The following is a 12,773-nucleotide window of genomic DNA, read 5'->3' as shown; positions in this document are numbered from 1 at the left end:
GCCACAGTAGGCCTCGCTTGAGCATGTATGAGACCTCAAAGCCCAGCTCCACAGTGACAAACTTCCTCCAACAAAACCACACCTACTTCAACAAGGCCACACCTCCTAATAGTGCCACTCCCTATGGGCCAAGCATTCAAACACATGAGTCTATAGGGGCCATTCCTATTCAAACCACCACATATGCGTAATACAGAAAAAGAGCTTTCTTTTACTCCTTTCTCAAAATAAATTACCCCTATCTCAAATGGAATTTTAGAAATTTGTTCCAAAATACAAAACACTCAAAAGAATCTTTTTTTTTCTCTTGTGTATGTGTGCATGTGTGCGTGTGTCTACTTTAGTACTTTTTAGTCCTTCAAAGATAATATGTTTTTCAGTACTTCAGGCTTCCAATAAATTCTTAAAACTGAAAGAAGTGAGACTCACAAAACACCCAAATATAATCAATGAGAAAAATGTGTAAGAATACACTCAGATTTTCAAGAGCTGGAGACAATTCCATGACTAAGGATGTACTTTCTTGCAGAAGATTAGTGTTGAATTCCCAACTGATGGGAATACATATAGTTACAGCAGCCTGTAACTATAACTCTTGAGGGCTCTGATGTCTCCAGCCTCCTTAAACATCTACATATACAAACAAATATTCATGCACTGATAAACACATAAACATAATAAATATAAAAATCAGCCTTTTTTTTAAAAAAACCTCCTATTTTTAAAAATTTAATTCTCCAACTTTACAATTTCTAGGAACTCATTAACTAAATAGCAGCTTCGTGATAACAAGTTTAATTTTGGAAAACAACAATTAGAAATGTTAAATTCAGGAGAAATTTTAGGGTACTTACAGATGTCTGGGACATGCTTGACTGTTGTGTGACACTTCCTGTTGGGGATGTAGATGGTCTTCCGCTGGACAAACTTGCCTAAAATAATAAAACTATTGTAATATGTAAAAACCATTAAGCTAAAAACTTCCTTGAGCTATCAGAACCTTGATAGAAACAGCTAGTTGTCAAACATCTTTAGCTCCTTTCTGTTTTGAGTGCTTGACTGTCTACAGAAAACATGGCAAGGGAGGAGAAAAAAACACAAAACAAAAACAAAACAAAAAAACCACTTCCTTGAGCTACATAATATAAAACTACAATAAAAATTCTAAAGTCCATGTATAAAACAAATTGTTTTATTGTCAACATGGCTTGATCCCGGCCATATCTTTAAAAAGAAAAAACAAAGCTGAAAGGTGAAAACAAAGCCCTCCCCTTCCCCACCTGGCTAGTCTTACTTTTACATTTCTGTATGTATTTATTGTGTTACTGCATACATGTGCTTCACAGAACACAACTTCTACCTTGTAGGTCCCAGGGATCAAAACCAGTTCATCAAATTTGTTGCCAAGCTTAGCCACAGGTGCCTTTACCCTCCCCGTCATCTCCCTGACCCTAATCTTGTTTTATTAGCTGCACTCTCATAATGTATATTATATTGGTAAATTGCCATATGTTACCTGAGCTCACCAAGCAGCTAATTAGTACTAGAAGTGGGATTGCCTCCGACAAACTTCATCCCCAAGCATGTTTATTTTGTCAAGTGTCTACTGAGACCCCTTGCCTGGGAATGGGCAGGATCCCACTAACTCTGTGACACAAAGCAAAGAAAGAAACAAAATAGCCCAAGAATAAAAACATTGTGTCCTGGAAAACAGCTAGAAGATAAGCCATTCCCACCTGATATTATTTTTGTCTATCCCATGAAATAAAAGTGCCTGCACTGGGTCTGGAATAATGACTCAGTAGTAAAGAAAGCTACTTTTACAGATGATCTTTGAAGTACAGTTTCCTACTCCATCATTATGAAAATGAAACTGAGAGCTGATGGCTGTGTAAGACTATTTGCTCTGTAAGCCTGAAGACACTGAGTTTGAACTCCTAGCATTCACATAAAAGCCAGGCATGCCATCATATTCATTTAAGTCAAGAAATGAAGGAAAAGGCAGGGAGACCTTGCAAGCTACAGCCTAATGAAACAGGGGGCTTCTGGTGCCTGGGAGACCATTTTCAAGGCAGGGAGGTGGCAGAGCTGCAGAGAAAGATGGCTAAGAAAGATGCCTGCCATTCTGCTCTGGTCTCCACGTGTGCACACATGGATACACAATCACACTCATGTGTGATCACAGACAACACATCAAAGCCATTAATAATTTGGTTAAAAAAGAAAAAGAAGTCAGGTGGTGGTGGCGGCGGCGCACACCTTTGCTCCTAGCACTCAGGAGGCAGAGGCAGGCAGATCTCCGAGCCTGAGAGCAACCTGGTCTACAGAGGGAGTTCCAGAACAGCAAGGGCTGAAACTTGAGCTACACCAACAGCTAGTGGGTCTCAATTTCCTCAAATCATAAACACAGCTGCTATTTAAGATATTATTTTTGATTCACTATTGAAGCCTGGCATAGTGGAACACACATATAATCTCAGCATTTGGGAGGTAGAAGCAGGTGGATCTCTGTGAGATTGAGGCCAGCATGGTCTAGATAGTAACTTCTAGGCCAGCCAGGAGCACATAGTAAGAAGACTGTGTCTTAAAAAAAAAAAAAAAAAAAAGAAAGAAAGAAAAGAAAGAAAGAAAGAAAGAAAGAAAGAAAGAAAGAAAGAAAGAAAGAAAGAAAGAGTATACTATTGAAAAGAAGTAAAGCTGGACACAGTGGCGCACACCTGGGATCCCAGCACTCTGGGAGGCAGAGGCAGGCGGATCTCTGTGACTCTGTGAGTTTGAGGCCAACCTGGCTACAAAGTGACACAGAGAAATCTTGCCTCAAAAAACCAAAAAACAAAGAAAAAAAAGTAAGAGCTGGTATCTATGAATTACAGAAATATGTTTTTTTCAGGGTCTACGAATTAAAATTATTTTCTGTTGAGATTTAACATTAACTAAATGTCACAAAAAGTTAAAATTGTATAATATTAATTTAAAAATATTTTGGTAGTTTCTTATTTTGTTTTGTGTTTTGAGACAGAGTTTTTCTGTGTAGTCCTTGCTGTCCTGGAACTCACTCTGTAGACCAAGCTGGCCTCAAACTCAAGAGAGCTCTGCCTGCCTGTGCCCCCCACATTCTGGGATTAAAGACGACCTACCAGACTGAAAATGTTTTGGTTTGGTTTGATTTTCAGATTCTAGAAAGGCACACACAGACATATTTGCTGCCACATAGGCGCCTCTACAGAGCAGGAGTGACAAGTGTAGAAAGAATGAACAATTCTACTTCTACCGCTGAGATTTTTATCCCACCTTACGTTCTTTAACAAATATAAACTACCTACATAAGAAAACAAACAAACTTACTTTTGGTTTAAAAAATATAATTCATGTATCCTTAAGTATTCAATGTTGTACCTAAATTTTTGGAGATTAAGAACACCATAGATAGAACACTTATCCAACTTAAATAAAGAGCAACATACAAACATACCTATTCTCCTCCCAATGAACCAGCCTACTAACCCATCTCCTCCAGGGAAAAATGTCACAGGACATTCAAGAACGCTCACAGCAATTATCTACTATAAACTGTGGCCTCACAGACTATCTACTTCTGCTCACCTGAACAGCAGCAAGACTCTGCAGCTGGGAGCTGCTCAGATGCTGCTGCTGAAGGGCAGCCGTGTGCAGCATCAGGTGCTGTTGCTGAGCCGCGTACATCTGCTGAAGGTAGTGAGCTGTCGAGCTGGGGGGCCGATGCAAGGCCTGCTGAATCACCTATGACAAGGGAAAGCCATGTCAAACCATCATCCTGGTTTGTCTTCACATGTCTGCTGCCGAGACCTCGAGCATGCTAAGCACAGGCTCAACCATAACTCCAGATAAACCATTAACTTAACCAGAAGCTTTAGTATAAAATGTGGCAGTTTTTACTATTTTTAAGTACTTTACTATTTGATGTAATTAAACTTAGTGACACATTTACCTAGGATGTTCTCATTATACTAATTAAATTAACATTCACTTAAAACGGAATGGGACAAATATGTGGAGAAATCTCAACTCTCATTAGTAGCTGAAAACTTTACAATTTAATGGATATAGTAATTTTTAAGTAATTCACAACTTTCGGGTAGACAAAGATCCAAAAGAATACTACTACTACTGACTAGGAAAATAAACCTTCCTACACTGGAAGGATTTAAGTTTTACATCCTTTCTGTATACTACTTGGTAGCTGGCAGGACATATTTATAAAGAATAGTTTCACTATGCAGCCATTCCAAACAGTAATATAGACAAATGCAATGGCTACCAGCCACGTGTCTTAACAAGTACATAAAAATGACAAGGGTAAAGAAGTGGGTTTTAACTTTAAAATGAACTTGAATTCTAAATTTAATATAAATTGCTACAGGTCTACCTAGTGAGCACTGTACTCTACAATGCAGACATAGAGCTACAGGATAAGTACCAAATACATCACAAGATGAAGAGTATCATTGAGTAGGATACTACTTACTCTTAAACTTTCTGAAATACTCAAGGAGATAATAAGGTCAGTATATTAGAGATGACTGGTTTGGCCTTTCTACATGTCTGAAAGTCCTGCAATATTATATTAAACATTATATAAAATTTAAATCTTTGAAAATGACTTAATAATTTCAAGTTTTAAAAAATATTCAATTCTTTGTTTTCACATAGGAATGCTCTTAATAATTTTTGAAAAACCATTTATTTATTTGTGTACTGGTATGCCATGGCATGTGTGTGGTCAGAGGACACTTTCAGGAGTTGATTCTCTCCTTCCATCATGTGGGTTCTGAGAAACTCAGGTTGTCAGGCTGGAAGACAAACACCTTTATGGGCTGAGCTATCTTGCCAGCTCCTGGGACTCTGGTGGAAGAATATTTTAAAAACTTCTAGAGCTGGAGAGTTGGTTACAGACCTGAGTATGATCCCTAGCACCCATGTGGCAGTTCACACCTGTCTATAACGGCAGTGCCAGACCATCTAAAGCCATCTTCTGTCCTCTGCAGGCAAGCAGCATGCACATGGTACACACATCATACATGCAAGCAAAACACACACATAAAAAATAAATACAGGGCTGGAAAGCTGGCTCAGCTGTTAAGAATAATTGCTCTTCCAGAGGACCTGGATTCAGTTCCCAGCCCCACCTGGTGCTCATGACCATCCATAGCTCCAGTTCTAGAGGACTGGACACACTCTTCTGGGGCGGGCCCCACATGCACTTGGTTCACATACATACATCAGGCAAAACACTCTTACACAAAGAAATCCAAAAAAAAACAATCTAGTAAGAGTAATTTTTTAAAATAAACTCATAAAAATCTTTAATCATAGTAATTATAAACAGATGTAAAATCTGAGCCTAAACAGAGAGGCCAAGATTTCTAAAAAGACAACAGAAAAACCCTCCCTCCATCTGTTCACGGGTCCCGCACTGTGCCGTGGCAGTGAAGACCTCTGCCCTCAGCAGTACACAGGGTTTAAGGTCTAATGGAGAAGGAGTGTTATACCCATGACAGATAACTGAGAATGTCTACATAACGCCACGAGTCCCCACTCACAGTTCCACGAGTTGCTGTTCACCTGCATGTGTTCCTGTCTCTCTCCCACTACGTACTTCCTGCTCACCACTCTTCTCCCAGATTCCTAGTCGATTCCTCACAGCAAGAGACTGGGTGAAACACTGAATGACTCAGAAGTCAGTGTTTCTCTTTGGTCAGATAAATCTACATATGATCTTCAAATTCTATAATAAAATTCCAAAAGCTCAAACAACAACAAGTGAATAACTGACTTCACATCTATTTCTGTCAGTATAGCAATTTCCTGTGTCAGCATGATCTCCTAGTCACTGCCTGATACCTGGCACGGCAATCACAAGCTAAAGGCACAATACACCATTCTTATTTTCTTATTTTGTTTCTCTACCAAAACCAGGTTAAAGAAAATCCATGTGACTAAAAAAAAAACAAACAACAACTTGAAAGTTTAGTTCAATGAACGTGGCTTAGAAAAATTTTAGATGAGGCAATGACCCATAATAACTAGAGTTTTAGCTTCTTGTGAGACATGTCAGCACCTGCAATGTCTCTAGTGATGTTTCATTTATTAATTTATCCCACCTAAGTAAAGATGAAAAACTGGCACAGTCAAAAATCATACCGTTTGTATGCTAATATCATATTCTTCCATGTATCACTCACCACAGAGAAAAAAGCAGACATTAGAAGCACACTATGCATTCAAGCTTGAATCTCTGCTGGGCTGTCGAGGTTCCAACAGTTCTCTACAATGACTTCAGAACTGAATTCTAAACCACAGCAGAGTTAAATAGCCCTCATACCGGAATACCCACCCTGGAAGAGCCGAGCACAGGGAGCAGCCCAGCACAGGGAGGAAGGCGATTACAGGAGAACATGCTGACCCTGCACTTAGAAGAATAAAATAAAATAAAATACAAAACTCTAAAGAAGCCCAGCACAAAAAAAAAAAGTCAGACAGTGGTGGTTCAGGCCTTTAATCCCAGCAGAAGAGGCAGGAGGATCTCTGTGAATTCAAGGCCAGACTGTTCTACAGATGAAGTTCCAGAACAGCCAGGGCTACACAGAGAAACCCTGTTTCCAAAAACAAACACAAACAAAAAACAAAAAGAATGCAATTGTAACAGCTGAGACCCCCGACTGGAGAGATGGCTCAGCGATTAAGAGCACTGGCTGTTCTTCCCGAGGAACCAGGGTTCAATTCCCAGCGTCCACATGGCAGCTCACAGCTGTCAGTAATTCCCTTTCCAGGGGATCTGACACCCTCACTCAGACAAACATTCAGGCAAAACAACAACGTACAAAAGATAAAAATAAATAAATGGGAATCCTAGAAAAATGAAGGCAGGTAATATAGAAGAACAAGAACTCAAAGTAGTTAACAGCAGAAGCTGAAGTTAGAAAACCTGCCAGCAATGTGAGTGTGGAAATACCATTTAACTTACTTAAAACACTGGTTTTCCCATTTGTAAAATGCTTACTGTATAGAGCTCTAGTGAGGATTAAATAAAATAATCAATGTAAGGAGAGCATTCATTAAATGCTCGGCACATAAAAACTGTTCAATAGGCCCTACTGTAATTTATTAGAGACCTGCAATGTTTCCCATACATTGTAAATGTGTCATTTAATTCTCATGGTAACTGATAAAAGTACACAGTGCTAGCCGCACTTTATTGTTTCCTGGGACTGAAGGCAATGATTATGTCTTTCACTCAAGGGCACGTAGATATTGAGGATAATGAAAACAGACTTCAAACAAAGAACCTCTGAGACAGCAACGCTCAGCTCTTTTTAAAACAACACCATATTGTCTCTATTGGTATAAAGTTCAATTGAATCAACTTTACTTTCTCAACTAAGTGACTACACTAAAAATCTTTCCAACTATTCTCTTCGCTCTCTACCTTCCTGCTTACTGTTCTTACAACACCTGAATGTGAAAGGTTTTCTGTAAGTCAGTATGTTGGGCTAAAACATAAAATAAGCCAAAAAAGCAGCTATTCTAAATAACTCACACATAATATCTTCACTCTTGTAGCAGTTCTTAGAGACATTCAATTATAATTTTCCTGACACGTAATCTTATAAGCTTCCTATTGACAAATGTAAGCCCTCTCAACAGTACAAGTATCCAAAACATTTATTGGTTTTAAAAATTAATGGTTTTTTTTTCTTTTTCTTGATTTTTGCTAGTACTAGAAATCAAACACAGAGTAGCAAGCACTTAACCACTGAGCTACACTCCCTGCCTGGACTTTCACAATTCTACTATCTGAGGACGGAATCAACACGTACAGCTGACTTAGGCACAAAAGAGCATGCCATCTTCAATCTTAACCTCCCCATGCTATAGCTGCAATACCTGAACAGCATGTCGATCTGAGCCACTGTAGACAGAGATCTGTGGTTGCTGCATCCGAGACGAGGAAGTGGTGATGGTGGTGGTGGTGGTGCTACTGGCTGTTGTTGACACGGACGTTCCAGAGTTTGGCTCGGTATCCATAGCGGTGCTGTGGTCCTTAAATCTGGCGTGTAACACAAAGGACCAGCATTGCTAACGAGCACTCTCTAGTGCATACTCACTACAAAGAAATGGTCAAGAGTCTCCATTCATAGGAAGCCTTAATACAAAATAAACCGAGCACGCAGTCACCAAAAAGAACAGAGACATACTTCCCTCAGATACAGAATACACCTGATAGTTATTATCTGCTAAACCGAATTCAAATGACTCACAACAGTAGTTGAGACAAAGTCTAGACCGAAGTTTATGTTTGCATTATTGAAAAGGGACAGATTTGAAAACTGGGGGAGTGGACTTGGACAAGAAGCTATCTGCAACTGATACCCATTGCCAATGAGAAAACCAACTTTCTCCAAGGGAGTCTCACTGGATATATCAACCCACACTTCAGGGCAGGTCCCATGACTAGGAATAGTTAGTTAGCCAACACAAAATAAACTAAATAGTATTTTGTGGACTTTTTGCTTCATTTTGCTTTGTTTTGACAACTTTTGTCTAGAATTAGTATTTTGCTTATTTATTTTGTTGTTTTGGATTGTTTTGTTTTTTTCGAGACGGGTTTCTTTTTTGGCCCTGGCTGTCCTGGAACTCACAGAATGGACCAGGCTGGCCTCGAACTCACAGAGACACACCTACCTCTGCCTCCTGGGTGCTGCAGGGTTACAGGCCTGTGCCACCACTGCCCAGTCCTGCTTGTTTATCTTTTTGTTTTTAGTGGGGTTTTCTTGGGGGGGGTGAGGGGTTCTGAGGCTCTCTCTCCCTTTTCTATTCCATTTATGTATTTATTCATTTATTTAGAGACAGTGTTTCTCTGTATAAGGCCTGGCTGTACTGCAACTCGCTCTTTAGACCATCCTGTCCTCAAACTCACAGTGATCCGCCTGCCTAGGATTAAAGGTGTGGGCCTCCTACTGCCCAGATTTTTCTGAGGTTTTGTTTTTTGGTTTTATGTTTGTTTGGTTGTTTGGCTGGTTGTTTGTTTAAAAAAGAAAGAAAAGGAACATAGAGTTGGGTGGGTAGGGAGGTAGAGGAGAATGAGAGAAAATGGGGGAGGGGAAAAAAACAAAATGTACTGAATGAAAACAAATTTTCCAATATAAAGATAGATTTGAACCTAAAAGATAAGGAAGGCAGTGAGAGAATATTAACCTGAAGGAGAGGGAGGGGATTAAGCAATATCAGAATATATGTGAAAAAGAGAGAGAGAGAGAGAGAGAGAGAGAGAGAGAGAGAAAATGGGTGTGCCTGTGTGCTCCTGTACATGCATAGGGGGAGTTTTGGACAGTACTGAGCTACCATGTGGGTGCGGGGAACTGAACCCGGGTCCTTTGCAAGAACAGGTGCACCTAACTGCTGAGCTGAGCCACCTCTTCACCCATCAAGAGTTTTTCTTAGTTGTATTTCAGAGAAGATCCCTAAAAACTACTTTAACTGTAGCTGCTATACGGTTATTTAAAACAAAATCTTAGTAAACCTAGTATGGTGGCGCTCACACACACACACAGGCACACACAAGTAATTCCAGCACTTAGGGAAGGTCATCCCTGGCTACATAGTGAGAGGCCAGCCTGGGCTACACATGAAACCTTGTCCCTAAAAAAATAATTTAAAATGTATTTTACTGGTTGTACATAGGAAAGTGAATAAATTATATTCTATACCCTCAAATTTTAGAGCAGTTCTTTGTGAAAAAAAAAAAAAAAAAAGATTTTTGTAAGGATGTAAGGAGTAATTTTCATTTGCTACTTTATTTCCCTAAGTCAACTTAGGAAATAAAGTAGCAAATGAAAATTACAACCAGTAAAGTACATTTTTCTTTTCCCTCCAATATTACAAACTTATGTCATTTATGTTGTGGTACAAAGTCTGACCCCCCCAAAAAAAATTTATACTTTAATAAATTCAAGCCTCTCAGGTCAATTCGAAAGGCTTCCATGTTGTTACAAACTAAAACCACAGTAGCTGTCAACTGGCATTCCCATCGTTGACAAGAACGGAACAAAAACATTTATTTAAAAAAAAAAAAAAAGTAGCTCAGGCTGACCTCAATGAGACACAGGTTTCTCCAGCCCACCACACCTGAACTATCATCTCCAATTCTCAAGGGAGAAAAGTGAAAGGAAAAACGGAGGGGACTGATTTCTCACTGACTTCTTTTATTAGAAGTTGAATCGTACATTTTTATACTTTGCTATTTTTTAATTGCTTTCCAGTGCGCAAACCACAGTATCCTATGGTACCTGCTCCATATTACACACAATCAGCAGTAAGGTAAAATCTTGATCAAACTACTTTTGCACCATGTACCAATGACATCCAAAATACCAGAGTAAACCCAGGTCCTTCAAGTCTGATTCTGCTGTGCTCTCAGGCCCAACGTAGCCGGGCAAGAAGCTCTGACTAACCAAAAATGGTCAGAAAACCTAGACATTAATTCTAAACATTGCTGAGTGCAATTGGCCACACCATCGCACTGCATTTCGAGGCCTGGTACAAAAGAGCACTTCTGGTAAGCGCACGGGCTTGGCACGGAGATACCTGCAGCGTTCAGCTCTGGCACAGCAGAGGCCTACCCGGGAGCCTGTTAAGTTTCCAGTCGCTAACTGAGCATACCATCACAGCGCTACGCAAGAATGCGGCCCTCCAGGGAGGGAGGCAGCACGCCGCTGCAGCGCGAGCCCCGAGGGGGACTGCAAGGGAAGGCCGGGGGGGCCTCGGCCTCGCTGGGCCGCAGCTGGCGTCCAGCCGGCCGCCTCCCCCGGCTCCCCCGGTTCCCCGCGGTCCCGCTGCGCAGCGGGCCGGACGGCGACGGGCCCGCAGGAGGCCTGGCGGCGCCCGCCCTGCCCGTCACACCTCGGCGGGGCCCAGGCTGGAATGACAGCCCCGGAAGAGCGCCCCAGGGCCCGCGTCCCGGGAGACTCCGGAAGCCCGGGTCCCTCAGGTGGTCCTGAGCTTAGGGCCGCGCGGCCCCGGGACCGGACGGTGCCGTACGCACTCCCGAGGGGAGGCTGACTGGAGCTGCCATTCTCCTCCTCCTCCTGCTCCTCCTCCTCCCCCGGCCGGGCTCCTCCACCACGCCGCGGCTCTCGCCTCTCCTCGACCCTGCACTGCCAGCCCGGGAGCCCTGAGAGCTGCCTCAGGGGGACGTGTCGCTGCCCTCACTCGCCCCCCCCAACCCCGGTTACGACAGCAGTCACCAGCAAGTCACTCACTCCGCTTCCGCCATCTTCTCTCCTCCATCACTAACACGGGGCGCGCATGCGCCTCCCCTTCCCCCAGCAGGAGCGGAGGGGGCGGGGTCCGCGCTACCCCCGGGGGGGGGGGACGGGGGGCGAGGTCACGTGTGAGGCCAGGGAGGGCCAGTCTCCCTCCCAACCCAGCCAGGGGTTCCCTCCCTGTTGTAGGTGGTCCTTGCCAGCCACCTGTATTTCCATCGCTCAAAATCTTTGTCTTAGGCCGGGGTCTGCGACAAAAGTAGAAAACGCTCGGCGTAGACCTGGAAACGTAGAAGTTGAGAGAGTATTTGCGGAAGCAGGCATGAAGTCCTAGGTTCAATACCCAGTACCGCATAGCCAGGTGTGGTGGGGAAAATGCAGGCAGGAGAAATAGGAATTCGAAGTCACCCTGGACTACGTAGGGTGAAACCAAAACCAGAGCCACAATGTTATACACTATTAAATAAGTCTCCATACCTTAAGAGAATAAGTTTCTGTTTCCTAAACCTAGTGTATCCTGCAAAGCATGTTTTTCAGCCTATGCTGATCTTGTACCCCATGATGTATACCCACTCCTTTGCCTTGCTAAACTCCTGAATATCTATGATGACTCCCCTACCAGATGATGTATTCTTAACACTTATCTACCCCACAGGCAGCCTTGAACCCTGAGACCTTACTCTTCCGTCCAGGTGAGAACAGTCAACTATCTCAACAGCTGTTTTGCTTTGTTTTTCTTTTTTTATTATTTATTACAATTTATTCACTTTGTATCCCGACTGTAACCTCCTCCCTCATCTCTTCCCAATCCCTCCTTCCCTCCCTCTTCTCCCCCTATGCTCCTTCCCTAGTCCCTTGATAGGGGAGGTTCCTCCTCCCCTACTATCTGACCCTAGCCTATCGGGTCTCATCAAGACTGGCTGCAACCTCTTACTCTGTGGCCTGGCAAGGCTGCACCCCACAGGAGGAGGTGATCAGAGAGCCTGCCACTGAGTTCATGTCAGAGACAGCCCCTGCTCCCCTTACTAGGGAATCCACTTGGACACTGAGCTGCCTATGGGCTACATCTGAACAGGGGGTCTAGGACCTCTCTATGCACGGTCCTTGGTTGATTCATCATTCTCTGCAGGGCCCCTGGACCCAGATTTTTTTTTTTTTTTTTTTTTTGGCTCTGCTGGTCTCTTTGTAGAGCTCCTGCGCCCTCCAGATCTATCTCCCCCTTCCACTATAAGATTCCCTGCACTCTGCCCCAAGTTTGACTATGAGTCACTGCATCAGCTTTGATACTCTGCTGGATAAATTCAACAGCTGTTTTGTATCAACCCTAACCCTTCCCCATAAAAGGGACCTCAAAAGCCAGTGAGGGGCTGCTTTCTGAAATCCTGACTTAGGTTGAGGCAACCTTCTGGCCAGTCTAAATAAAGGTAGTTTAATCAGACAGTCAAATCAGACAGTGGAATTTTTTTTCTCGGA

General features: G+C 42.5%; 1 protein-coding gene across 8 annotated transcripts in view; it reads right to left on the bottom strand.

The window, feature by feature from the left end:
• Phc3 (polyhomeotic homolog 3) overlaps positions 1-11,359 on the bottom strand; it is a 72,570-nt gene extending 61,211 nt beyond the window's left edge. For 6 of the 8 annotated variants that reach the window (XR_002476272.2, XM_021631966.2, XM_021631969.2 and 3 more), the window contains exons 1-4: positions 11,298-11,348; positions 7,924-8,086; positions 3,604-3,759; positions 855-932 (exon numbers count right to left, since the gene is read on the bottom strand). Coding sequence is in view for 7 of the 8 variants with exons in the window: in XM_021631966.2 (XP_021487641.1) it covers positions 855-932; positions 3,604-3,759; positions 7,924-8,086; positions 11,298-11,311 (411 nt within the window). In the remaining variant the exon portion in view is untranslated. Of the gene's footprint in view, positions 1-854; positions 933-3,603; positions 3,760-7,923; positions 8,144-11,282 lie in introns of all 8 variants that reach the window. The other 2 variants (XM_060378168.1, XM_021631967.2) reach the window with 2 other exon arrangements.
• Positions 11,360-12,773: the final 1,414 nt, after the last annotated feature.

This window comes from Meriones unguiculatus, chromosome 2 (assembly GCF_030254825.1).
Source record: "Meriones unguiculatus strain TT.TT164.6M chromosome 2, Bangor_MerUng_6.1, whole genome shotgun sequence".
Lineage (NCBI taxonomy): Eukaryota > Metazoa > Chordata > Mammalia > Rodentia > Muridae > Meriones > Meriones unguiculatus.
This window is presented reverse-complemented; position numbering and strand designations above follow the sequence as displayed.